The 27,933-nt window shown below is 54.1% G+C and overlaps 1 protein-coding gene across 1 annotated transcript; it reads right to left on the bottom strand.

The window, feature by feature from the left end:
- Positions 1 to 384: 384 nt before the first annotated feature.
- Positions 385 to 26,407, bottom strand: TTC38 (tetratricopeptide repeat domain 38). The gene is given in 14 exon segments (NM_001131122.2): positions 385 to 1,598; positions 4,909 to 4,982; positions 5,247 to 5,406; positions 6,221 to 6,386; positions 7,668 to 7,749; positions 9,565 to 9,603; positions 10,789 to 10,848; positions 13,099 to 13,218; positions 16,150 to 16,225; positions 19,359 to 19,532; positions 20,708 to 20,879; positions 22,364 to 22,445; positions 25,827 to 25,904; positions 26,346 to 26,407. Coding segments are annotated over 14 exon segments (1,410 nt in total). The 5' UTR covers positions 26,379 to 26,407; the 3' UTR covers positions 385 to 1,504.
- Between the last annotated feature and the right edge of the window lie 1,526 nt (positions 26,408 to 27,933).

Raw genomic sequence — 27,933 nt, 5'->3', positions numbered from 1 at the left:
CCTACTTTTTTTTTTTCCCTTGAGATGGGAGTCTCGCTCTGTTGCCCAGACTGCAGTGCAATGGCACGATCTTGGCTCACTGCAATCGCTGCCTCCCAGGTTCAAGCGATTCTCCTACCTCAGCCTCCCAAGTAGCTAGGATTACAGACGTGCACCACCATGCTCAGCTAATTTTTGTATTTTTAGTAGAGACAGGGTTTCACCATGTTGGCCAGGCTGATCTCGAACTCCTGACATCAGGGGATCCACCCACCTCGGCCTCCCAAAGTGGTGGGATTACAGGCGTGAGCCACTGCGCCTGACCTGCCCCACCTACCTTAAGTTCAAGGAGAAGCCATCTCCCCAGGACCCAGCCCCGGGCCTGCACCATAGATGCTCAAAGACTTGGAGGAACTTATTAATTCATTTTAATCACAGAAATTTGCCTGGGCTTGAGCAAACTGTGGGGACTCAATAGATTTGGAGGCCTCCTCTCCCTTCTAGGAGGCCTGCCTGCTTCCTGCCCTGATGAATCCCTAATTTCAGTACAAACTGAGGAACTTGAAAAACATCTGTGCACTGGGACCGCCCTTACAGGAAGGCTGAAAGCAGCACAGCTGAGTCAGCGGCACATTCAGGAGGCGTTCAGTGGGGAAGCAGGAGACAGAGGCGGCACTCACAGGACCCGCTCCAGGCTTGTCACAGCCACACATCACAGCACTTTGGGTTTTGCCACAACAGAGCAGCTCTGAGCTCAATCCTTGCACCTCAGAAGTGCATTTATGATTAAAATCATGCTCAACATGAAGCCCTGTTATGATGTGCAGTTTAAAAAGAGAAACGGGTCCAAATCAGCACCAACAGAGCCCCCCAGGGGGCTCCAAGACTTGCCCCAGAGACAGCAGAACCCCATGTGCGCGTTGATCTGTAAGGAGGGTGGTGGATGCAGCAGCAGGGGACTGAGTCCAAAGGCAGCAGGTGGGGGCCTCTCGTAGTCTGACCCTGGGCTGGCCAGTCCCCTACCCCGGTACCCTCCCCTGAAAAATGGGACAGCAACACAATGAGACGACAGAGCCTGTCTAGAATATAAAGAAAAGAATGAAAAAGTCCATCCCAAGGGCAGCCTGGTGGGGATGGGGACAGGCAGTGGGGGGAGGCTGCCTCTGGAAGACCTGTCCCAGCAGAATCAGCCCCCACCTCTGCCCTGCCTTCCAACCTTTGAACCACCAGGCAGTAGACACATTCCCCTGGGAAACAGAATTTGCAAGGCAGGTGGAAAGAGCAGCACTCACACTGGTTGTGACTGCTGAAAAATGCTCATTGGCCCTTCTCGAGGACTGAAAGGAGATTCAGAATCACATTTAAAATTAACCCATGATCCACTTCATGTAATACTGAAGATCACCCTCCAACGGCCCTAACAAACAGGCTCTGGCCGTCTCCTGACCCTAACCTGGTGGAGCAGCTGACTGGACGCAGTGAGGCCACCACTGAGGTTCTGCAGGGTGGAGGCGGCCAGGCTGGCTCACTGCAGGAGGTGGACGGTAGCCGCCTTGCGGATGAGCCGCTCGGTCAGGGGCGAGTTGGGCTTCAAGGCATCACGCTCCATCAGAAGGCTCCTGCGGAAACAGACACAGAGGTCCTGTTACAGAACCTTCTAGACGGATGTGGGGCCTGGTGGTCCCTTGGTCCCAAGGCAGAACACAGGCAGGCTAGACTGCGGCACTGAGGGAACAGCAAGGGCCAAGGCCCAGGGGCAGGAGGCCTGGCCTCAGTTTGGGGAGAGGTGAGGATGGGAGGGCACAGACCTCCAGTGCAGGAAGCCACACCCAAGATGGGGCACAACAGGTGCCAGTGGGGAAAACCCAGGTTTGAAGAGAGAAGACCCAGGTACGGTTTGAGATAAAGACCCTGCTGTGGACTGAATGTCTGTGTCCAGGCTAAATGTATGTGTTGAAGCCCAAATGCCCAAGGTGATGGTGTTAGGAACAGGGCCTCTTGGAGGTGATTAAGTCATGAGGGTGGGGCCCTTGTGAATGGGATTAGTGCCCTTATAAGAAGAGACAGGTGTGGTGGCTCACCCCTGTAATCCCTGCACTATGGGAGGATAAGGCAGGAAGATTCCTTGAGCCCAGGATCACACCACTGCATTCCAACCTGGGTGACCGAGTGAGACCTTGCCTCTAAAAATATAAAAAAATTTAAAAAGAAAGAAGAGACATGAAAGAACTAGCACTCAAAGGAAAGGTCATGTGAGGACACAGCAAGAAAGAGGCTGTCCAGAAGCCAGGAAGAGAGGCCTCTGCAGAAACTGAACCCAGCCAGGCCTTGTTCCTGGCCATTCCAGCCTCCAGAACCGTGAGACAGTGCATGCCTACTGTGCAAGCCGCCCAGTCTGTGGCACTTTTTTTATTTTTTGAGATAGAATCTCCCTCGGTCACTCAGGCTGGAGTGCAATGACGCGATCTCGGCTCACTGCATCTTCCACCTCCCAGGTTCAAGCGATTCTCCTGCCTCAGGCTCCCGACTAGCCGGGATTACAGGTACCCACCACCACGCTCGGCTAATTTTTTGTATTTTTAGTAGAGGCAGAGTTTCACCACATTAGCCAGGCTGGTCTTGAACTCCTGACCTCAGGTGATCCACCCGCCTTTGCCTCCTAAAGTGTTGGGATTACAGGCGTGAGCCACCGTGCCCGGCCTGTCTGTGGCACTTTTAAAATAACAACCCAAACTGACTAAGACAGCCCCCAAACACCTGACAGCAGTGGTTCTGGAGGGCGTGGGTGGTGTGAAGGGGCTGGGGCCGGGCACTCATTGTGGGGGCACCATGGCTGGGGGTGGAAGGTTTCCCACCTTGGGGGCTGGTAAGCTGTGCTGATGGCCCCATGGATGCTGCCTGGTAGCAGGACAGGACTTGGAGAGAAGGCACCCCCCATGCCTCCTACTGCGGTCGGCTCCCTGTGCAGCCTGCTCTCCCCCTGCCCTCCCCGACTGGGCCCCGCAGAAGGCCACATCAGCACCGCCGCACTGCCCCACAGATGTCACCCCAGCTCCACCCTCAGCCCTCCTGTCCACACAGCCACTTTCCCCACCGCTGCTGCCAGAGGCACCAACTCCCACCCACACCACAGCCTGAGCTCCCCAGGGGGCTTGACCACTAAAGAAACATGCATGGTTTTGTCTACCGCCATGGAAGGGCAAAGCGGGGAGCATGCGTCCAAGACATTTTACAGTTCTAGGCGGTTCCAGTGCTGCCAGCCAGACCTGTTTCATGAGTACCACAGAACCTGTACAGCTCAGTTTGGGTAACCCTGCCTGGAGGGAGCTGCGCTGGTGCACCTGCGCCTAAATCACTGGGCTTGTCACCAGCCAAGGGCCTCCTGTGGCCCCGGACTGCCACCTGCTCTCACAGCACACCTTCCCCACCAGGCACCCCATGACTCCTCTATTCTTCCTTTCACTTATGTCTGAGGGTCGCGGGGGACCTGGGCAAGGAGAGGTGTCAAACTCGCCGCTCAGGCATACGGGCTCCGCAGCTGCTGCCAAGAGCTCACAGCCTGAGTGGAGGGAGGCAAGTTGGGCCATGGAAGCACCAAAGCCGCTGGCAATGGTGGGGGCTCTTTGGAGTTCCCCCAGCACTCTCATCTGCCAGCTATGCCACCCTCCTGACACTCACTTGCCAGCCACGCCACCCTCCTAACACTCACCCTCCAGCCACGCCACCCTCCTAACACACTCACCCTACAGCCATGCCACCCTCCTAACACACTCACCCTACAGCCATGCCACACTCCTAACACTCACCCTCCAGCCACACCACACTCCTAACACTCAACCGCCAGTCACGCCGCCCTCCTAACACTCACCCTCCAGCTACGCCACCCTCCTAACACCCTCCAGCCACGCCACCCTCCTAACACTCACCCTCCAGCCACGCCACCCTCCTAACACCCTCCAGCCATGCCATCCTCCTGACACACTCACCCTCCAGCCACGCCACCCTCCTAACACCCTCCAGCCATGCCATCCTCCTGACACACTCACCCTCCAGCCACGCCACCCTCCTAACACTCAACCATCAGCCACACCACCCTCCTAACACTCAACCGCCAGTCACGCCACCCTAAAACCCTCCAGCCACGCTGCCCTAACACACTCACCCTCCAGCCACACCACCCTAACACTCACCCTCCAGCCACACCACCCTCCTAACACCCTCCAGCCAAGTCACCCTCCTGACACACTCACTCTCCAGCCATGCCACCCTCCTGACACACCCTCCAGCCATGCCACCCTCCTAACACTCACCCTCCAGCCACGCCACCCTCCTAACACTCACCCTCCAGCCCCACCACCCTCCTACCAGCCCCATGCCTGGCCTGGCTAAACCCACTGTGCTTTCGGGTCTGCCCTCAGCTGCTGCTCCCTCAGTGCGAGTTTATGTGTCTGTGGGACTGATGGCTCCCTGTCGCTCCCCTGACTACAGATGGGCTCCTGGTAGCCAGTGACTAGTGTGCCTGCTCACTGCTCCCTCTCGGTACCCAGCACAGGCAGGCAGGTGAAATGAGCTGAGGTCTAACTGAGCATTAGGTGTCAGCCAGGTACAAAAGGAGAAAGGGTGTTCCAAGCGTGCAAACGCCCAGGAGCCTGAAAGAGCAGGACGTATTTACGTACCCAGGTAGCTTAGCATGGCTAAAAGGGAGTGGGCTGGGGAGGGTGGGAGGTTGGGCCTGGGGTAGGGCTGGCTCCACTTGGTCAAATTGAGCCTGCTAACAAAGGAGAACCAAATTCCCCACAGCCTCGCGACCTCACAGCCTCAGGAGCAGGAGCATCTCGGGCCAAGGGTGGTGGGGCTTCCAGGCACTCCTGAGGTCTGCAGGGAGAGCCGGTGAAAGTCGGGAGTGCTGGGCAGGGGCCAGGAGCTCACCGGGCCACGTTCTTATGGACGCTGGAGGTGCAGTTTAAGGCCGCGTGAATCAGCAGCTGGTTGAAGACGTCTCTCTGAAATGTCAATCGGGCATGTGAGGCTCCTGTACCTCAGGATGGGGGAGGCGAGTCCCCGCCCACCGCGGGCTGCCTGCTTTCCAGGGAGACAGTGGTGTTGATGCCACACCCTCAATGACGAACTTACAGGGCGGGAGCGTGAGAGACACGTTCACATTCACATTGTTGGCGCCAACACCACGGGAGAAACTTGGGGGCTGCACGGCGCCCAGACTCCCTGGCCCAGGCCCTAGGCGCCCCAGCTGGCGGCCATTGGCTTACCTGGGCATTGCTCCCACCGAGCTGGACGATCCGGTAGCGGATGGGCAGGAGCAGCTCCAGGACGCGGTCAGGGTTCCCGTCCTCAGCCTCCACCAGGGCCTGGCACAGGGGCAGCCCCACGTCTCGGGCCAGGAGGTGCTGGCAGTTCTCCCCTGGGGATCTGCGAACCCAAGACAGTGCCCTCAGCTGCCTGCCCATCACAGAACATCCAGGAAGGGCAGGGCCATTTCTTCCTCAGCGAGGTGTCCCTGGCCCAGTGCCTGATACATGCCACACTGATGAGGTGAGGTGACAGGCGGGGCAGCCCATCGAGGGGACAGGACAGGGCACTGAGCTCAGACCTGGGTTGGAGTTCGCCCATTTCCAGCTACCTGGTCCCCCACCTTCCAGCCTCAGTTTGCTCATCTGTAAGGCAGGCATAACAGTGCCAATCTAACAGAACTGTCAGGACTGATGACAACACAGGCAAAGGCCTGGCACTGCAAGTCAAGGCAATCATCACCCCCAGAAGGGAATGGGCAGGGCAGCCCAGGTCCTCCAAGTCAGCCCTCACCAGCTCTTGCCAAGCACCATCCCTGATTTAGATGGGGAAACTGAGGTTCAGAGCACAGAAGCACCTCGTCCAGGACCTCCGGGCCTGTAAGCAGCAGGTATCTCTGGTTTCAGGGCTTCACTGTGTCCTCTCCACGGGAGGCAGCCCTATGACCCTGAGGATCTAAACCCGCCCTGGGGATGGAGGCAGCTCTGTGTCTTGGGGCAACCAGTTGTACAGCTGTGGGTGCACACACCTCAGGGGTCTGCACCAGGGGACGCACATCTATAGGGGTGCACACCTGGGAGCTGCCTCCATGGGCATCCCCCCTGCTGCACTCACAGGCGGGGCAGGCACTGAACAGGTCTCGGCATGGCCCTAGCACCCCCTCACCCTCTCAGCAGGGCGAGGACCCCCACCCCGAGAAGGTCCCTGTGCATACTCGCTGGCATCCCGCAGGGTGGTCAGCAGCTCCTGTGTGGTCTGGGGGTCGTGTGCACCCAGGGATGCCATCAGGAAGTGTGCGTCATTGAACAGCAGGGTGTGGTCTCGGCTGTGCTTCCGGGTCACAGGCAGGACATCCTGCCACCGCTGGCCCACAGACACTCCTGAGGACGTGGGGAGGAGACCCACGGCCTGGAGTGAGGCTCTGGGGCGTGTCCTGTGCAAAGGCCTCCCTCACAGCGCCTCCCTTGGAGGCGTTGATGACCCTGTCCCAGGTGAGAGGCCGGGGAGGTGGGCAGGGCCACGGGCAGCGTCTGGCCTTGTGCTTAGGCCTCTGTTAGGACTGTTTAGTTATAGAGGCCATAGACACGTAAGTAGGAAGCACATTTTAAAAAGTGTCAAAGGTTATTAAACAAAGCCTCTGGCCGCTTTGACAAACCCCAGGCCTCTTGGATCCCCCGGCCTTCCCACACAACCCTTGGCTTCCCCATGGATCCCCCGACCTCCCTAAGGATCCCCCAGCCTCCCCACTTTTCTCTGGGTCTCCAGCCTCAGCCTGCCCTTCCCACAGGTGGGCTCCCTGGCTCCTGCGCCCCTCAGCCTGCTGTTGCCCCATCTGACCACATCAAGCCTGCCCTCCAGCCCCTTGTCCTGCAGCAGGCTGCTGGCTTCTATGTCCCGGTAGCTTTGGATGGTCTGCTTTCTCTGAGAGTAACTCTTTCCCTTGTCTCTGCCCAGCAAGCCCCACATATGCTTCTGTAGCTCACGTTTCACCTCCATTAGGAAGCCTTCTGAATCTCTAGAAACAGCCTGTCATGCCCGCCCTCAGGTCCCTGAATTGCTCAGCCCAGGCCTGCAGCCCTCATTGTACTGCTGACCCAGGGCCCAGCCCAGGCCTCTGTGGTTCCAGGATGACTCTGCTGAGCCTGAGGCAAGGGGAGAACCATCTGGCACCCCAGTGGTTGGCTAGAGCCCTCAAGAGCCCCCAGAGCTGCGGTTGGTCCCTCCAGGCTACCTGCAGAGCATGACAAGGTTGAGAAACCTGTCTACAATCCCAGGGAGTTGAGAAACTCTCTCATGTTTTAGGAAAGGAGGTGGCATCAAGACAGGTGGCCAGGTGCTACCAGTGCCCCGAAGGCTTGGCAGGCAGGCCGGCCATGGGAACAGCACAGCAGGTGCCGCCCTGGGTGCAGAGCTGGAGACGTCCACATCGAGGAGCGGTGGGAACTGGAAGAAAGAGCAGTGCGGCCTGGGCACCCCCTCCAGCTTTGGGCCAGCTGGGAGGCAGCTGCAGAACGGTACCCAAGGCAGTGGCCAGGCCTGCAGAGGGGTCTGGAGTGGCTCACCCACGAGCTCTTGCCCAGCCCTGGGCCTAGACCACAGCACCCTCTCCTCATGATGTGGGAGGAAGAGGCAGAAGCCAGTGGGGCTGCGGGGATGGCTACCTTCCATCTGCAGGCGGTAGAGCATGGAGCAGCTGTCCACCACGTCCAGCATTGCACCGTTGGCCTGCAGGCTGGGAAGGATCTGGAAGACAGGGCGGCCAAGGCGGGCTCAGCAGGCGGGCCAGATGAGGGGGCTGCAGGCACAGCCAGGGTCAGCCTGTCCAGGCGGGGTGGGCCCTGCATAAAGCAAGCCCTCTGCCACTGTCCCCATCACCTCAACTGACAGGCCCGTCACCCTTGCCTGGGGTGTAGACTGCTCCAAGCACTAGAGGGGTCACCAGGCGGACCTGAAGAAAGAGCCCACTGCATTGCATACCCAGGGCCCGGGCCAGGCCCAAAGAACCTGCCACCTCCCAGCCCTGGGCCTCAGACCACACTGGTGGGAGGGCTGTCTGCCCCATCACGTTTCTAGACTCAGCTTTGCTGAGAGGCCACCTCCAGCTCATGGTGTATGTCACCCTTCATTTCTTTCTTTCTTTTTTTTTTTTTTTTTTGAGATGGAGTCTCCCTCTGTCGCCCAGGCTGGAGTACAAATGGCACAATCTTGGCTAACTGCAACCTCCACCTCCTGGGTTCAAGCAATTCTCCTGCCTCAGCCTCCTAAGTAGCTGGGATTACAGGCGCCCACCACCACACGCAGCTAGTTTTTGTATTTTTAGTAGAGACGGGATTTCACCATGTTGGCCAGGCTGGTATCGAACTCCTGACCTCCGGTGATCTACCTGTCTCAGCATCCCAAAGTGCTGGGATTACATGTGTGAGCCACCACGCCGGGCCCACCCTTCATTTCTTACTACAGCTTCCTGACCGTGTAGAAAGGATTACTTCAAGGGAAATTTACTGTGTGTTTTTCTCTGATGTTTAGATCCCCATATCACAAGCATTTCTGTGGTCCCAGGCTTTTCTGATGAAGCCATCGCTGGGGTCCTTGGGAGCTGTGAGTCAGGCTTCAGGCTTTTTTTTCCACCCTCTCAAAAGAATGCCTGGGCCCGGGGAGGAGGAATGGGGAGTTAGTGTTTAATGGGTATAGGGTTTCAGTTTGGGTAAATGAAGAATGTTCTGAAAATGGAGGGTGGTGATGGTTGCACAATGTGAATGCACTTAATGCCACAGAGCTATACACTTTTTTTTTTTTTTTTTTTTTTGAGACAAGGTCTCGCTCTGTCACCCAGGCTGGAGTGCAGTAGCGTGATCTCAGCTCACTGTAACCTCTGCCTCCTGGGTTCAAGCAATTCTCGTGCCTCAGCGTCCCGAGTAGCTGGGATTACAGGTGCCCACCACCACGCCTAGCTAATTTTTTTGTATTTTTAGTAGAGACAGGGTTTCGCCATGTTGGTCAGGCTGGTCTTGAACTCCTGACCTCAAATGATCCACCCGCCTCGGACTCCCAAATTACTGGGATTACAGGTGTGAGCCACCACACCCGGCCTTGTACACGTAATTTTATGTTATTTTTATTTTATCACAGCAAAGAAAAAAAATTCCAGCCAATCGCACCATTGCACTCCAGCCTGGGCAACAAGAGCAAAACTCTGTCTCAAAAAAAAAAAAAAAAAAAAAAAAAAAAAAATTCCTATGGGTAGACCAGTTGTCTTACCAAAGAAAAGTGATCTGAAAGGGCTGGAGGAGAGTCCACAACTGCAGAGGCGAGGCCCTTAGATGTGTATATCTGTCAGCACCCTCGGGGAGAGCAGAGCCAACCACTGTCCCCATCATAGACAGGGTTACAACATTGCTCTTGGCAAAATTAACCCCATGAGGCCTTACAGAAGAAATGTGTTCTTGCTCCAGCTGTTTTTCTGGCTGGGACAATCCTGATAAACTCAAAAATCTGGTCTCTTTGAGACTCAAAGGCAAAATGCTGCAACAAACCAAACACGGTGTGAATGCAACTTACGTGGGTATCGTAGATGGTCAGTGCGGCCTCATATTCGCCCTGGAAGAATAAAGTTCTCCTTATTAAACTCGGGAGAAGGCAAAGTGTAATGCTGGGACATGAACTGAGAACAGCCAGGCCAAAGCCCCCTGAGCACATGGTCTCCGGCCTCCACCTCCTCTCAGAGGGGGACGGACGGTGTCCTGGTAGCATTAGGGATGGGAGAAGGTGAACCCGCTTCCAACCGGGCCTTTGGTTCCCCAGTGTAGAAAGGACAGCAGCACCTGTGCCGCCACTACGGAAGAAACAGTTGCTGTGGAAGCATTCTCTCTCCTAGTGGAAAGTTAATATAGGTATTGCTCATACTAACTGCTGCAAGCTTTTTAGCCTTTTTTTTTTTTTTTTTTTGAGATGGGGTCTCACTCTGTCACCCAGGCTGGAGTACAGTGACACAATCTCGGCTCACTGTAACCTCCGCATCCCAGGTTCAAGCGATTCTCATGCCTCAGCCTCAGGACTACAGGGAGGTGCCACCATGCCCGGCTAATTTTTGTATTTTTAGTAGAGATGGGGTTTTACCATGTTGCCCAGGCTGCTCTCAAACTCTTGATCTCAAGTGATTTGCCTGCCTTGGCCTCTCAAAGTGCTGGGATTACAGGCATGAGCCACTGTGCCCAGCCGCTTTTTTCTTTTCTGCATATGTTTCCTCTCCTGTATATTCAGCTGGGTTCCGTGCTGTCTTCCAGACACTGTATCATCACATTCTCACGTCATGACAGGGCCCTCATGTTCTCAGCATTTCTCACTTTATGGACACTCAGGGAGCTGCTAGCTTTTGTGCACGATAAGGAGCACTGCAAGTGACAGTCTTGAACATGGAACCCTGTGGCGGAATCACTGGGGTCAAGGGTGTCCCAAGCAGCTGCCCCATAGCCTGGCTCCTGTTGGAAGATCTCATGGCCCAGGCAGGTACACCCTGCGGGGTTGGGGCTTGGCTCTCCACTCCAGCCACAGGCACTCGCTCTGACTGGTATCTACAAGTTATATACCACAGATGCGATTTCCAGGCCTCCACAGTGAAAAACACCCCTAAAAAGGTTGAAGCCTGGAATGCTCTTTGGAAATGTTAATGCTCCATTGCATCAGGGCTCCAATGGATGTGAATACATAGCAAAAGCTAGAAAAATCTTTCTCCCTCTAGACATCTTTACAGGATAAGACAGTGCAAACAGATGGTCACCTTACCTTCTCAATCAGATATAAAGCCCAGTGCCAATAGTTATGACAAGCCAACATATCAGAGTCCTGGAGAAAAAAAAAACGAGAATTTATGAAAAGTCTGAAGGCCTATGGGAAAAAAACAAATGTTGTTTTGTGCTAATGCAGAAACCATCATCTTTTTTTTTTTTTTTTTGAGACTGAGTCTGGCTCTGTTGCTCAGGCTGGAGTGTAGTGACACGATCTTGGCTCACTGCAACCTCTGCCTCCTGGGTTCAAGCGATTCTCCTGCCTCAGTCTCCTGAGTAGCTGGGATTACAAGTGTGCACCACCACACCGGCTAATTTTTGTATCTTTGGTAGAGACAGGGTTTCACCATGTTGGCCAGGGTGGTCTCGAACTTCTGACCTCAGGTGATCCGCCCGCCTCAGCCTCCCAAAGTGCTGGGATTAAAGGCGTGAGCCACCGCGCCCAGCCACAGAAACCATCATCTTTGAGTGCAGGAAACAATATTCTGCACTAGGTGTCTCCAGGCCACATAATCTTCTTCCACTCCAAAGGGCGGTGAAGAAATTATGCTGCATTTACCAGGAGGAAACTGAGGCTAGGGGAGGTTCCCAACCTACTCGCCTGAGCTGGGGAGCAGCAGCCCCAGGACCGGTGCAGAGGAAGTTACTTCAGCAACTCCAGCTTTGCCTTCCTCACATGTGAAGTTGAGAAAAGGATTAACAGAGCCACTCCACAGGGAGGTGCGAGGCCCATGGGTGCCCAAACAGCTCAGGGCACTTGGATAAAACTGCAAGGATCAGCCGGGCATGGTGGCTCATGCCTGTAATCCCAGTACTTTGGGAAGCTGAGGCAGAAGGATCAATTGAGCCCAAGAGTCCAAGACCCACCTGGGCAACATAGGGAAGAGACGCTGTCTCTCTAAAAAAAAAAAAAAAATTTTAAATTAGCCAGGTGTGGTGGCACGCGCCAGTAGTCCCAGCTATTTGGGAGGCCGAGGTGGAAGGATCACTTGAGCCCAGGAGGTCGAGGCTGCGGTGAGCCCTGATTGTGCCATTGCACTCCAGCTTGGGCGACAGAGAGAGAACTTGTCTCAAAAAAAAAAACGAAAACAAAAACAAAAACCTGCAGAGATCAACAGGCCCAGGGCCACACTCCAACAGGTGCTGGCAAAACCCCGAGAGCCAGGGCAGTGGGTGGTATGTGGGTGGCTACCTTAGGCTACCCTCAGCATGAAGCAGTGTTAAAGTAGGACCTGTGCTGGGCTCAGAGCTGTGGCCCCTGCTAGGGTATTTCCAAGCTCGGGAGACGGGACTCATGATCCTCAAGTGACAGTGCCCAGCACTCAGAAACCTCAAACAAACCTCACCGTCCCTGAGAAGGGAACCTGACAGCTGCCCCCTTGACAGAGCCGAATCTGGAGGCCCGAGGATCCTCCGCAGCGTGGCTCAGACTGCACGGCCCCTGCTTGGGAGCCAAGTGCACACCCTTCCCTGATTTCTTGCTGACCCCAAGTACAAAGCAGGTATTCAGTAAACGCTGAGTGAGCGACCCTGTGTCCCTGTCCCAGGGGAGGCCCCATCTCCCTTGAGCCCAATAGGCTTACCTGATGCAGCCCCATCTGTCCAGAGGGCCCACCTCCACCATGGTGCTAGCCTTTCCTTCTCTGAGGCCTCTGCAGGCGTTTCCGCCTCTGCCTGGACACCATCTTACCTCCCCTGGAAACAGGGACTGACAAGGCCTCCTGCACAGCCCATGTCCGCCTTGTACCTGGGCTCTAGGACAACAAAGTATGCAGCTCTCCTCTCCCTCACAGGCCACTATAGGCCTTGGAGGCCTTGCTCAAGCTGGTGACGGGCTGGGATGCCCTCCATCTTCCCTCTCTGTGTGGCATACACCTGCTTATCCTTCAGTAGCCAACTCAGAGGTTGCCTCCTCCAGGATGCCTTCCCTAGCCACTGTCCCCCCAAGCCCAGTTGAGTTTAATGCCTCCTCTGGGTTTCCACATCCCACAGAGGGTCCCTGTCATGGTATAGCTCATGCGCTTCTAAGAGGCTGCTCGCTCCTCTTGACCAGGTCCTGTGAGGGCAGAGAAGTCTGGGCTGGACCCTCAGTGGAGTCCCTAGGGTAAGGTATGGGCCTGGGGTGGGGACCGGAATCTTGACTGCATTCTGCTCAGCAGCCAAACACCTGAGGCAGGTGCAGGAGGAGGAGGAGAGGGAACCCTGAGAATTAAGCCACGCCCTGTAACTCTTGTCCATAAAGCCTTGGCCTGACTCAAGGGGACGCGCTGCATTTCCCAGGGAGATGACCCATTGACAAGCATCGTACCTTCCAGAGGGTCTCTGAGTGCTGCATGAATTCCAACCCATCCTTGATCTCCGCTTTCATCTCGTGGATGTGAGCGACGGTGTGCACCGACCATGCGTCTGTCGGGTTAATAGATAAAGCCTACGCAGGGTGCGGGGAAGAGGATTCCAGATAAAGCAGATCAGTCAGGCTGCTGGGGCAGGCGATGACAGGTCTCTAAGGGGCAAGAGGGGCCTGGGCTGAACGGGGTGGAGCAAGTGGGGGGACGGGACTCTGACTCAAAACACTGACAATTAGCACCACTTCCCGCCTGCCCGGGCACACCAGCTCATGGGTCTCACTGCCCGGTTCACAGATGAGGAAGCTGAGTCTTAGGGAGGCTACGCGACTTCACCCAGCTGGACAGCAGCAGGATCTTTCCAAAGCCAGGGCTCAGACCCAAGCCCACAGCATTCTGCGTACAGCTGAGGCACTTGCAAAACACACCCGCCCTCTCTGGGCCTCAGTTGCTGCCTGGAAGGCCACGGATGCTGCCTTCCTCTTAGAGAAGTGGTTACTGCCCATGTGAATGTGGTGTGAACTGTCAAGTCCTCCAGTGGCTGTGGCTGCCTCTTCCCACTACCATATATGTGAGGACACGTGGCTTTCTGGGTGCAGAAACAGCTGGCTCTGAGGTTATCATGACAACATGACAACAGCTGCTCCCATGACCTGTGAGCTCGACAGCAACCAGAGAGGCAGGCAGGACTCATGGAATGATCCTCCCCTCCTAGCTGTTTCTTTCTTCTATTTATGTGTTCAGCTCATGTTTGCTAAGCATCTACTCAGCCCCAGGCAGAGCTTAGAAAATGGAGCAGTAAACTGAGGCTCACAGAAGCCCCATTGCCTGGCCTGTGCCCAGGTCTCCCATGCCAAATCATGAGTTCCCACCAGCCCCACTGTCTCAGTCTCCCCACGCCTTTCATAGGGGTCCAGAAGCCCCAAGCTCTTCTGTCCTGGCCCAGCACCTGCTGCGAGGCTTTTGGCAGGAGGTCGGCCCCAGCAAGCCCTGCCTCTCTGCTCACCACTCAGCTTTCGTGGGCCCAGCCCACTCCATGTGGGAACAGAGGGAAAGAAAGTGTGTCTGAAGGGGACCGTGGGCACCCCTGGGGCAGGGTCTCTGAGTACAGGACACTTGGGCACAGTCTAAGCAGGATGGGCACGGGGCCCTGAGATGGGACCCTGCTAAGCATGCTGCTTTCATGCATGGCGGGAGTGAAGGGTGGTGGCTGTCACCAGCTCTGATGGGCTGACTGGCTTCCTCCCTCTCTTGGAGCCCTACCATGGCTCCCTGGGAAGGAGTCCAAACTGCATTCCCAGGCTACAAGGCCCAGCAGAATCCAGTCCTCACCTGCCCCTCTACAGCTCTGCTCCTGGCACCCTGGCTTGCCGCTTCCTCCCTAAGCCTCCACCCATTGAGCCACTTGGATGGAGCTCCAGGTCCCCAAGCTCTGTGGCTGTGCCTGTGCCTGCTGCCTGCCTGCTCCTGCCCTGGCTCCCTACCCTCATGGGCCTGGGGCTGCAGTCACAGCACCCATGAGTTACCACCCCTGGCCCCATCACAGCCCACTTTTCCTGCCCAGTAGTTGTCTGTGGGGTGCTGGTGTTGAAGACAAAGAGTTGGCGCCTGCAAGACAAGGGACAGGAGGCGAAAGGGGAGCAACGGAGCAGGGAGGGGACCCTGTCCACCAATTCTTGTTCCTTGCAAGGCGTGGGCTTGCATGTATTTTTGGCCACCCTCGGTTGGGGGGGACTTGCCATATCTGGTTTGCCACAGCTACCCTTGTCCAGAGCTTCTCCAACTGTCCCAGGAGCTCTCAGGTGCCCAGATGGATGCCACCCACAGGAGGGCCCAGCTGCCATGGTCTCCAAGGGACTTTCCCACAGCTGACCCCTGGATGGTGCTCTCTGGTCACCCAGGCCATGGAACCAAGACTGTCAGAAAGCCACTCGGGTCCCCCACCTGCCCTGACTCAGAGTTAAAGCAAAGAGCACATCACTCAAGCCTCAAGTCTCGGACTCTCTAATCAGAGCAGTCTTCAGAGAGCGCAGGGACCCTTGGGCCCCAATGCTGTCTCCCGGAGAGGGTGCTGCAGGCCGACTAGGGCAATTACTGGGGGAAGAACCCCAGCCAGGATGTTGGGAGGCGGGGCCTGGAGCAGGCAGCTGAAAGGACAGCCGTTGCCCGGTGGCCTGGGTGGAATCTGGCTCTGCCATCTCTGAGCCATGTGGCCTTAGGCAGGCTCTAGCCTTGGCCTCTGAGCCTTGGGCCCCTCATCTGGGCAATAAGGAGTTGAACATCACGTGGGCAGAGCTGTGTGGATGCAGCAGACACACATAAAGTGCTGCACAGAGCCGGGCACAGGAGCAGCTGTCACTCCCTTGTGCATGGCAGCCCCTCCATGGGCCTCAGTTTCCACTCCTGCAAGAAGAAGAGTAGAGGAGAGGGACCCCCAGAGCGTGAGACCACCCGTGCCCCATGCCTTACAGCTGCAGCCTGCCACCCAGCCCTGGGCCCAGGTACGCATGGGCACCCAGCAATTATCATGACTGGCGATCATCACTCAGCTCCCTGAACCTCTGGTGCCGTGGGTGATGCTTAGAAATGCGAAGTTCAGGAAGGAAGAGCCAACGCTTATTTACACTTCTCCTCCTACAAAGTCCTGTCCCAGCAGGGCAGTGTGGGCTCCGAAGCCAGGCAGAGCTGGTGGGAGCCCAGACCTGCCACTCTGTGCAACCCTAAGTGAGCGGGCTGACCACAGGCTCCCTGTACCCCATCAACCTCATCTGTAGACGTGGATCCAGTGTTAGCCAAGGAACGTGGCTCTGGGGACTTTGGGGGGCCACAGGTGAATGACAGCCCCTGGTGGGTCGCAGCTGCTCACACTAACATAAGCTCCCCAATCTCTCTGAGGAAGTGAGACCAGGGATGGGGTTCACCGGGGTCACACATGAATGGTGCCCCTCATATGCCCTGGTCCACCCAACAGCTACTCCCTGAGGGGTCAGGCACCTTAGGAAGGACCCACTTACCTCTTTGGCGAGTTTTTCTGCCTGGTCGTAGAAGTTGGTTTCCATCAAGCCAAAAGAGTAGATGCCTTTCACATAGCTAAAAACAGAAAAAAAAATCTCAGAATACAAAATGATGGATGGGTAGCAGGTTGAACTGCGTCCCCCCAAAGATACTCTGAGGTCTTCACTGCCAGCACTGGGAATGTGACCTTTTTTGGAAATAGGGTCTTTGCAGAGGTAATCAAGTTTAGAGGGGGTCATACGGGATTAGGGTGGGCCCTAACGCAATGACTGGTGTCCTTACAAGAGGGCCGTGTGAAGACACAGATGCCGAGGGAAGGCGGCAGGTAAAGACCAAGGCAGAGTGACACAGCTGCGAGCCAAGGGACTTCAAGGAACTCTGGGCACCACCAGAAATTGGAAGAGGCAGGAAGGACCCACCCCTGAGGCTTTGAGGGCACTGGCCCTGATGACACCTTAGATGGGACTTTTGGTCCTCAAAGCTGTGAGTACCTGTCTGCTGCTCCAAACCACCCAGTTTGCAGCCCTTCGCTACAGCAACCGCAGGAGACTGACACAACCTCCAACTCCATGCCAAGCTCTGTACTTGTCAGCAATTCCGTGCTTCCCACTGGTGAGGGGCAAGGTGAACATTACATCCGCACACTCATCCCCAAGCCCAGCATGGAGAGCGGCCCTGCTCCTCAATTAGCATCCCACCTTCTAAGAATCAACACGGGTCTCCACTGAGAGTAACAAGGGTCCTCCCTTTCCTGTCTGCAGGGTGACATCCACCCAGGGGCACCTCCCTGGGAAGCCTCCGTGACCTGTGGGCTGTCAACAGCTCCTCCTTGACTTCTGCAGTGCTGTACACAGTCCCCTGCCTGGCCTGGAATGCACTCAGTGGATGGCCGGGTCCTCCCCAGACCCGGAGCTCCCACAGGCTGGGACCTGTCTGTCCAACTCAGCCTCAGCCCAGGCCCAGCCCAGGATGGGCTGGAAGACACTGCTGAATAATTGCACACTTCCAATCTCTCTCTCTCTCTCTTTTTTTTTTTTTTTTTTTGAGACAGAGTCTCGCTCTGTTGCCCAGGCTGGAGTGCAGTGGCACAATCTCAGCTCACTGCAACCTCCGCCTCCTGAATTCAAGCAATTCTCCTTCCTCAGCGTCCTGAGTAGCTGGGATTACAGGCACCTGCCACCACACCCAGCTAATTTTGGTATTTTTAGTAGAGACGGGGTTTCACCATGTTGGCCAGGCTGGCCTCAAACTCCTGACCTCAGGTGATCCACCCGCCTCGGCCTCCCAAAGTGCTGGGATTACAGGCGTGAGCCACTGCGCCCAGCCCACACTTCCAATCTCATCTGCAACTGCGCACCCACATATCTAGGGTGGTCACACATGAAACAGGTTTCTTTCCTGTGGTTTCTTGGGGTTAAGTGAAAACAAAATAGGGCAATAGGGCTTCTGTTTGAGACTAAGATGTTAGCTTCATTACTTTGCAAGAAGACTGATTCTAGCTTTTGCTATTCATTGAAGCAATGTTCTTAAGCACTGGCTTCCAGAGTTATCTTTAAAATGTATGTGTGTGTGTGTATATATGTATTGTTTACTGGGGTCATTTAATCCTCAACACTTAAGCTATTTATTGTATGCTTGCTGTGTGTCAGGTACTATTAGGTTCTCATGACGGTTAATTTTTTATGTGTCAATTTGGCTGGCCCATGGTGCCCAGTTGTTTGGTGAAACACCAGTCTAGATGTTGCTGTAAAAGTATTTTTTATATATATATATATATTTTTATATATATATATATATATTTTTATATATATATATATATATATATTTTTATATATATATATATTTTTATATATATATATATATATTTTTATATATATATATATATTTTTATATATATATATATATATTTTTATATATATATATATATATATATATATTCTTTTCGATACAGAGTCTTGCTCTGCTGCTCAGGCTGAGTGCAGTGGCATGATCGCCAGCTCACTGCAGCCTCAAACTCCTGGGCTCAAGGGAACCTCCCGCCACAGCCTCCTGAGTAGCCGGAACGACAGGCACATGCCACCATGCCTGGCTAACTTTTTAAATTTATTTTTTCTTTTTGTAGAGACAGAGTCTTGCCATGTTGACCAAGCTTATCTCGAACTCCTGGGCTCAAGCAATCCTACCGCCTCAGCTTCCCAAACAGCTGGGATTACAGGCATAAGCCACTGTGCCCAGTCTTGTGAAGATGTGATTTGAGCAAAGCAGATTACCCTCCATGTGGGTGGGCCTCATCCAATTAGTTAAAGGCCTTAAGAGAAAGACGGAGGCCCCTAGAAGAAGAAATTCTGCCTGCAGACTGCCTCCAGATGTAAGACTAATGCTGACTCCTGCAGCAATTTCCAGCTTGCTGCCCTGTCCTACAGATTTTGAACTTGCCAGCCCTCACACTCACATGAGCCAATTCCTTAAAATAAATCTCCATCTCTCTCTCTGTCTCAGAGCTCTCTGGGCTTCTCTGGAGAGTGCTGACTAAATAATACAGCTTATTAACCTGTCTGAACCTCACAACTATTCTGTAATGAAGCTGCAGTGAAGTCAATCCTGTGTGGTGGTCACTGGGGCTGTTCATGCACATTCCGGGCCTTCTTCTCTTCCCAAGCACACGGTAAAACTGTACTTCCTGGTCTCTTGTGGGTGGGTGAGGTCATGTGATCAGTTCTGGCCGATGACTTGGGAGTGGCAGGATATCCCTTTCATTCTAAACCTTTAATTGCCATTGTAAGCCCCCCAAGGAAAGCTTGCTTTTCCCTCTTAGTGACAGGTGTGTCCAGAGGGCAGTTGCTTCATCAGCTGGGATCCCAGATGGAGACAAGGACATGGTGGCAGAGCCCTCAGCCCTCCTAAGGTAGCCACATAGTATGAGTGAAAAATAAACCTTTGCTGTAATAAGCTTTGGGGAAGAAGAACCAGGGGATGTTTGTTACTGCAGCAAAAACAATCCCATGCTGACTAATACATAATGGTACTACCTCATTCACAGGTGGAATGAAAATCAAGTGAAGAAAATGAGGCCTTTGAACTTTAAGGAACTAGAAGAATAGCAACGGTGGTCCCATTATTTTTAGGACAGGGCCAAGAGAGTCACCATATTTTTAGGGCAGAAGAGAGTTAAGAAACAGAAATAATGGGATTTCCAGCTGGCACATACCTGCTTAGGGGGATGTCAGGTGTCCAGAAGGGGTAAATTCGAGCAACAGAATCTCGCATCTGTTCCTGATAGCCCAGGTAAAAATAAGCATCATGGGAAAATTTCAGGGCCAACATGTCTGTCGGGTGGTCCTGGAGAATCTGTTCCCATAGTTCACAGGCTTTCGGAAAGTTCCTGGAAACCGAGAAAGATTTCTCACCAACGCTGAACACATAGTCCACCCACACAGGGAACGTAAGAGGCATTGTTTCTCACCAGTGTCATGGTCTACATGGATGTGTTTTTTTAAAAATCAGTTTCTGACCGGGCGCGGTGGCTTATGCCTGTAATCCCAGCACTTTGGGAGACCAAGGCAGGTGGATCACGAGGTCAGGAGTTCAAGACCAGCCTGGCCAAGATGGTGAAACCCCGTCTCTACTAAAAATACAAAAATGAACAGGGTGTGGTGATATGTGCCTGTAATCCCAGCTACCCGCGAGGCTGAGGCAGGAGAATCGCTTGAACCCGTGAGGTGGAGGCAGTGAGCCGAGATTGCACCACTGCATTCCAGCCTGGGCGACAAGAGCAAAACTCTAAATAAATAAATTTAAAAAAATCAGTTTCTATGTTAGGTTATGAATCAGAAAACAAACTGAAAACCCAGTGGGAACTTTTACTCTTTAGTTCAATTAAAAAAAAAAAAACTAGTTTAACAAATTGCCAAAGATAATCCCAGTGGAGACCGTGAGACAGCCACAGGAAGTCTCTGAGGTGGAACCCACACCTGGGCTGACTTACCAGGAAGACCACGCCGTACCTCCCCAGTCTCAGGGTTCGGAATCCCTGAGCCCCTGCACAATTGGCTAAGGTCGCCTAACTCTGCAGGGCATCTCGCCTGCCTGAGCAGACATGGGGGCTGTCCTGGAGAATGAGGGAACCAGCGTGGGAACAACGGGGGGATGATGTGAAAGTCAGTGCGAGAGCAAGGAACTTATGGGTGAAGATTTGATTTGATTGTTTATTTCTCACTAGAAGAAGCATGTTTTCTTCTCTCTTCCCTAACCTAGTAATTTCTGTAGTGTGACCCTATTATTTTTGTAAGGAAAATAATATACAATTTACTTAATGAAACAAAGTAAGTTACTTTGGACACTAAGTTGGGAATCTTCACCAACTGCTTCCTCACTCAGCACTCCACCAAGGATAGGGAAGCAGACAGGATGCGATTTTCCGTCAGAGAATCTCAGGAGGCAGGGAGAGAAGCATTCTCCCAACCCGCCCCCCTCCCAAGGGCATAGGGATAGGGATACTCTGCCACTCCCCCAGCTCAGCCTCAGGGTGCCAGCTCCCAGCCCAGGGAGGCCCCTCACCCCTTGGCAAAGGTCTCTACTGCAGACACGTGCAGCTGCTCCCGCCTTGTCAGTGGCTGGGTTCTTGAAATCTCCATCATTGTCTTCACAGCCAGGTCCAGCTCTTTGTCCAGCTTCACGGAGCTTCCAGTTCCAATCAGCACAAGGCCAGTAGAGATGGCGTGGCCCATCGCTGGTGGGAGGTTAGAGAATGGTTCAGATGGTCCAGCTCAGCCCATTCCAGCCCAGACTCCACATGTCACAGAGATACCCCACGTCCCAGGAGGGGCCAGCCAGGCAGCAGTAGGCTGGGCACTGTGGCCCTGCCAACTGTCTGGAACTCAGCCTCGGCGCTTGTCAAGCATGGAGCGAACGGCAAGCCTAAAGGCACCCTTGAACATTTTTCTAGTGAGGGCATTCTGCTGAGTGCCAGTGTCTAAAGCACCTTCCCCCTTCAATGGATGAGCCACTTAGCGGCTGCCTGCAGGCTCATCAGCTGACACTATTGCCACAGCCAGCACACGGCTCCCGGGAGGCATCAGTGGATGCTGCTCACGAGGGGCTGGACCAAGGAGGCCCCAGAGCACAGAAGTCATGATCCCATCTGTGCTGCTCACACATGCTAGAAGTTAGGGTGGGGGTGTGTGCCTTGTGGCCCTCGCAGCAGCCTTGCTGGCAAGGAGTGCAGGCCCCCAGGCCCCACTCTGGGAGAGCCAGGGTGTCCACTGGCATTTGGAACTTGGTCACTGGCTCAGGCCTGGGACCCAGGACCCAACCATAGTGCTAGGACCACCCATGTGGCCCCTGGAAAACAGCTGGTGATTCCGATGGTCGAGCCCAGCCCAGCCCAGCTGATGATTCAGGTGGTCGAAGCCCCCTGATCAGGGCTCAAGGTCTGCTCAGAGAGTCCGAGCCCATCCCTGGCTCCTGGCTCCCCATGACTGGGTTTGGCTCCCCCGTTCTCCCCTAGTTATTTCCTTGTTTGTCTTCTCCAGGGCAGCACAAGTGCCCTGCCTTAAGTCTGACTAGGCTGCAGCAGGGGGACAAGGGGGTCCCTGCCACCCTGACAAGAGCCCTGTCCCCTCATCAGACCTTCTCCCAGGCCCAGAACCTTGCCACGCCCTGGGACCACCCACCTGCAATGCACTGTGCTGGCTTCCCCATGCCTGCTGTACACATGGCTTGCCTGGGTGCCGGCCTCTGTCACCCATCGGTAACCACCTCACCCTGGCCACTCTGGATGAGGCCTCACTGGTCCCAACGGAGGCTACAGCAGCCACCTCTCATGTTCCAGGGGTCTGGGCCTTGGATTCAGGAAGCTTTATCTAATCCCAGGTGTCAACCACCAGCTGGGTGGCTTTAAGTACAGTCTTACTCTTGCCAACCCTCAGTTTCCTCATCTGAGAAATGAGATCAGCATCTTCATTCCCGAATTGATAGTAATTAGAGAAAAGATGAGAAAATTGCCTTCTATTAGAACCTGGCATCTTTATGGGAGTGACCGTTTTTCCAAACACAAAGGCAGCTGTCATCTTCTCTCCCTCTGTGCAAATGCCACCCTGGTTGCTGCCACCCAACCTGCCTTCCCCATCCCAACTCTGTCCCTGTGATAAAGGAAAGAGAGAGGGGCTGGATGTGTGAAGCGGGGCTCCTCCACCCAGGGAAGGTGTTACTCACCGAAGGTCGGATCTGCTGCTTTGAGCTTTGACAGGCAGCCCTCGATGCCACCGAGACTCTTGTCATTGGTCCATTTTACATACTGAAATGGGAAAAGCAAAACAAGTCCTCATGGAGCCCTTGGATCATTCTAACAAAGGTGGCTCTAAATCCAGGTTTACACTTTGGGAGGCCGAGGTGGGCAGAACATCTGAGGTCAGGAGTTCGAGACCAGCCTGACCAACATGGTAAAACCCCATCTCTACTAAAAATAGAAAAATTAGTGGGGCATGGTGGTGCATGCCTGTAGTCCCAGCCACTTTGTAGGCAGAGGCAGGAGAATCACTTGAATCCGGGGGCTGAGGTTGCAATGAGCCAAGATTGCGCCACTGCACTCCAGCCTGGGTGGCAGAGAGAGACTGTCTCAAAAAACAAAAAATAAAAATAAATCCAGATTTGTTTTTCTTTGTAGAACACTGACTATTTTCTGGACTCTAACCCAAAGAAGGCATAACCTGGCTGATAACTTTCTTCATATGAAGAAATGAAATACACATCACCCGAGGTACACTTTCTAGGGCCAGGGATGCTGCATTTCCAAAAAAGAAAAATAAAAAAGCAGGTTCTGGCCGGGCGCGATGGCTCATGCCTGTAATCCCAGCACTTTGGAAGACTGAGGCAGGTGGATTACTTGAGAGCGGTAGTTTGAGACCAGCCTGGCCAACATGGCGAAACTCTGTCTCTACAAATAATACAAAAATTAGTCAGGCGTGGTGGCACGTGTCTGTAGTCCCAGCAACTTGGGCGGCTGAGACTTGGGCGGCTGAGGCAGGAGAATCGCCTGAACCTGGGAGGTAGAGGTTGCAGTGAGCTGAGATCGTGCCACTGCACCCCAGCCTGGGTGACAGAGAAAAGAAAAGGAAAAAAAAAAAAAAAAAGGCCAGGCGTGGTGGCTCACGCCTGTAATCCCAGCACTTTGGGAGGCCGAGGTGGGCGGATCATGAGGTCAGGAGATCGAGACCATCCTGGCTAACACGGTGAAACCCCGTCTCTACTAAAGATACAAAAAATCAGCCGGGTGTGGTGGTGGGCACCTGTAATCCCAGCTACTCGGGAGGCTGAGGCAGGAGAATGGCGTGAACCCAGGCACCACTGCACTCCAGCCTGGGCAACAGAGTGAGACTCCGTCTCAAAAAAGAAGAAAAGAAAGAAAGAAAAGGCAGGTTCCTCCTGACCGGTGACCTGCTACACATCAGCTTCTTCTGCCCTAAGAGGAGCCTTGAAGTCGGTCACGATAGGAATATTCCTGCTTCTTATTCATTCGTTTTAAAAATATTCACAGAAAACATTCATTTTAGAGAGTTAGAAAGACACAAAAGCTGAAAGATAAAACTTACCCAAATCTCATTTTATCATTTTTTTTTTTAAATTGAGACAGAATCTCGCCCTGTCACCCAGGCTGGAGTGCAATGGCACGATCTTGGCTCACTGCCACCTCTGCCTCCAGGGTTCAAGCAATTCTCCTGCCTTGGTCTCCTTAGTAGCTGGGATTACAGGTGTGCACCACTGCGCCCGGCTAATTTTTTTTTTTTTTTTTTGAGATGGAGTCTTGCCCTGTCACCTAGGCTGGAAGGCAGTGGCGCTATCTCAGCTCACTGCAACCTCCACCTCCCTGGTTCAGGAATTCCCCTGCCTCAGCCTCCCGAGTAGCTGGGATTACAAGCGCACGCCACCATGCCCAGCTAATTTTTTTGTATTTTTAGTAGAGACGGGGTTTCACCATGTTGGCCAAACTGGTCTCGAACTCCTGACCTCAGATGATCCACCTGCCTCAGCCTCCCAAAGTGCTGGGATTACAGGCGTGAGTCACCACGCCCAGCACATCATCATTTTTAACAATTTGGTGTATTTGTACCTGGTCCTTTACTCAAATGCCTGTTTTAAAAAAAAGTCCTAGACCTATAATCACACATTGGATTTTAAAATATGCCCTTTCAGCTGTCTAACCTACATCTACCCAGAATTAGTACATGTATTTTTTTTTTTAAGGCAGGGTTCGCTCTGTTGCCTAGGCTGGAGTACAGTGGCACAATCACAGCTCACTTCAGCCTCAACCGCCCAGGCTCAAGCAATCCTCCTGCCTCAGCCTCCCAAAAAGCTGAGACTATAAGCTACACAAGCATTTTGACAAGATACAGGAGGGTTGGCACAGAGATTTAAAGAATCCAAGTTCTAACAGAGGACAGCACAGAGACACCAACACACGGGACAAAATATACCCAGGCTGGGAGGATGAGCTGCCACTGATTGGGGATGTGGTGTGTAACAAATTGATTACTAGGGGCCGGGCACAGTGGCTCATGCCTGTAATCCCAGCACTTTGAGAGGTCAAGGCAGGGGAATCACAAGGTCAGGAGTTTGTGACCATCCTGACCAACATGGTGAAACCCCGTCTCTACTAAAGATACAAAAAATTAGCCGGGTGTGATCGTGCGTGCCTGTAATCCCAGCTACTTGGGAGGCTGAGGCAGGGCAATCGCTTGAACCCGAGAGGCGGAGTTTGCAGTGAGTCAAGACTATGCCATTGCACTCCAGCCTGGGTGACAGGGCAAGACTCCGTCTCAGACAAAAAACAAATCGAGTACTCTACAGAGGTCAGCGAGATACAGGAAGGGCAAGTGAGCCAGGTCAAACACAAAATAAACAACTCAGATGCCCACAGCAGAGTCCCTCGGCAGGGCAGGCTGGGAACACGAGGGGCACCCATGGCGCAGCTCACAGCATTCCATCAGTCCTCTCTTGTTCTGCCCATAGGCTTCTAAGAACTCCCTGAGTTCTCATGTTACTTGGATGAAGTCAGTATGCAGGAGCCTCACCGCCCATGCCAAGGTCAGCTTTAGTTTTCTATCAGTGTAGTTAGGCCCAGGTTCACCCTGGTTCTGCCTCTAATTCATGGACAACCTTCAAGTCAAGTGGGTTCAACTCTCTGAGCCTCAGTTTCCCCACCTGTCAAAGAAGCTAGTTGGATCTTACTTCTGAGACTTCTCCTAGTTCTAAAACTATAGGACCCTTCATTGGTAGAGAAATGACTGGTAATGTGGCAGAAAGTCTCGGCACAGCCGAGGTGAAGACAGTATACTCACAGATTCATCCCACGACAGGATCCCACGTCCTAAGTAGCCGAGCCCGGCATCAGACCCTCAGCAGGCCACAACGGGAGGCCCGGTGAGGCCAGCACCCTCAAAAAACATCCCCCGGCACCCACCGCTGTCCACCCACCACTCAGAGTCCTGGGGAAGGAGAGCGAGGGCAGAGGCCCTCTCAGGACGCTGTGGGGGGGCAGAGATATGTCCCCACCCTCCCACGTCCTCCAGTACAAAGTGCACAGATGTGCTGCCATCTATTGCTAAGGTCACGGCGCAATTTAAAAACCCTTCCCCTAGACCTCCACAGAAGGGGCTGCGGCCTCTCTCGGCAGGCATACCTGGGTCAGCGTGGCATCAAACAGCTTGCAGGCTTCGTTGCTCGTGGTGGAGAGCGGGAGCCTCGCATCCTTCCAGGCCTACAGACGGCAAGAAGGGAATAGCAGTGCCTTCTTTCCAGGAGCCCTTCAAACTTCAACACACACAAGTCTCCTGGCCCCTCTGACCTCCACCTTCCTCATCTGCAAAATGGGCTCAGGCTCCCAGTCCTGGGCCGGTTCCAAGGAGCCCCTTACCTTTGCGGGCTTCCCTGTGTCCCAAGCAATGCCCAGTGAGCTACGTTTTTTAGGAGGTCTTGGGGTCTCCCGAGTACCCTGACAGGCGCCCCTTATTTCCCTCGGTGGGGACTCCACAAGAAGGGCCTCGGGTCCCTTCCAGGCGTTGCCGCGGATGCGCCAATGCGCCCAGGGCTCACCCCACGCCCCGCGCCCGAGCCATGTCTCCCGTCATTCCGCCAGCACCGGGCCACCCCCAGGACCCGGGGCCCGAGGGGGACCTGGTCGGGGGCAGCCTCCGTGTACCTGGCAGTCGCGCAGAGGCGAGGTTGCGGCCATGTTGCACCGGGTAGGAGTCCACGGGGAGCTCTGGGCACCCGGGCCTTCCGGGGAGGGGGCGGGGCGGGGCGGGGCGGGGCGGGGCGGCCGCGCTCTCCCGCTAGCTCACTGGTGGGTTTCGGACAGACTGGCCCTGGTCCAGAATCCGGGCCCGCCCCAAAGGCCCGACCGGACTACTCTGCAACGCGACGGGTCCGCGGGCTCCCCTGCCACTGGGCTGCGGGCATTCGGGCCAGGCTGGAGGGGCGCGTTGGTGTGAGCCCCCAGTGCACTCACCTGCCCCCAAAGCACTGGAGGCTGGGGCGAGAGGGCGGGGGCGCCGGCCTGCGGATGCCCGCACCGCGGTCCAAACCCCTCCCCTCGCCAGGGGCTTCTCCCTGCTGGGGACCCTTCCGGGGAGGCGACTGCTGTCAGGGTCCCTTGGGAGCAGGGAGCCCCGGGACAGCGGTCACTTTCAAGTTTATGTCGTTGCGGTCGGCAGCTACCCGCGTGCGCACGGCGCACACTCACTTGGCGTTCGGGGCCGGCTTCCCTGGGTCGTCCCGCCGCCTCCATCCTCCCTTCTCAAGGATTTGCAGCGGAAAAATCTCTGTCCCCTGCAGTAGCGGCTTCTCCCTCTGGACTGACCCGGTCCGGCCTGGCCCGAACTCTGCCATCAGCCACACACCACCCCAGTCCAATGGGCTCCCCTAGTTTAACCTGCCCCCGCCCCAGGGTGCACGAATCAAGGGCGCAGACCAAGTGCAGGGGCAGATCTGGCCTTTATTTAAAATGTTGATATTTTGTTCATCATGGACTTTTTGCATTAGTTTTGATTTTTGAAATATTGCACTGAAGTATTATTTGTTTTATGTGAGAGCTGTAAAGATAAAACTCTTAGAAGAAAACAGAAGTAAATCCTCATGGCCTTGGATTTAGCAATGGATTCTTAGATGTAACAACAAAAGGACAAGCAACAACAACAAAATAGATAAGTTGGACTTCGTCAAAATTAAAAACTTTTCTGCATCAAAGGACACTACTCAGGAAACTGAAAAGATTAACACAATGGGAAAAAATATTTGTAAATCATATATTGGATAAGAGTCTAGAATCCAGAATATATAAAGAATTCTTGGCCGGGCACAGCAGCTCACGCCTGTAATCCCAGCCCTTTGGGAGGCTGAGGCAGGTGGATCACCTGAGGTCAGGAGTTCAAGACCAGCCTGGCCAACATAGTGAAACCTCATCTCTATTAAAAGTACAAAAATAGCTAGGCGTGGTGGCATGCCTGTAATCCCAACTACTTGGGTGGCTGAGGCAGGAGAATCGCTTGAACCCGGGAAGTGGAGGTTGGAGTGAGCCAAGATTGTGCCACTGCACTGCAACCTGTGCAACAGAGCCAGACTCTGTCTCAAAAAAAAAAAAAAAAAAAAAAAGAATTCTTACAACTCAACAGCGAAATGACAAACAGCCCAAATTTAAAGTGGGCAAAGAATTTGAGGTGACAGCTCTCCAAAGAAGACACACCTTTCCCACAGTGTTTTCAAGGTTCATTCATACTGAAGGAAGAGGT

The sequence above is a fragment of the Pongo abelii genome, chromosome 23 (assembly GCF_028885655.2).
Source record: "Pongo abelii isolate AG06213 chromosome 23, NHGRI_mPonAbe1-v2.0_pri, whole genome shotgun sequence".
Lineage (NCBI taxonomy): Eukaryota > Metazoa > Chordata > Mammalia > Primates > Hominidae > Pongo > Pongo abelii.
Note: the sequence above shows the minus strand (reverse complement) of the source record. Positions and strands in the feature narration are given on the sequence as shown.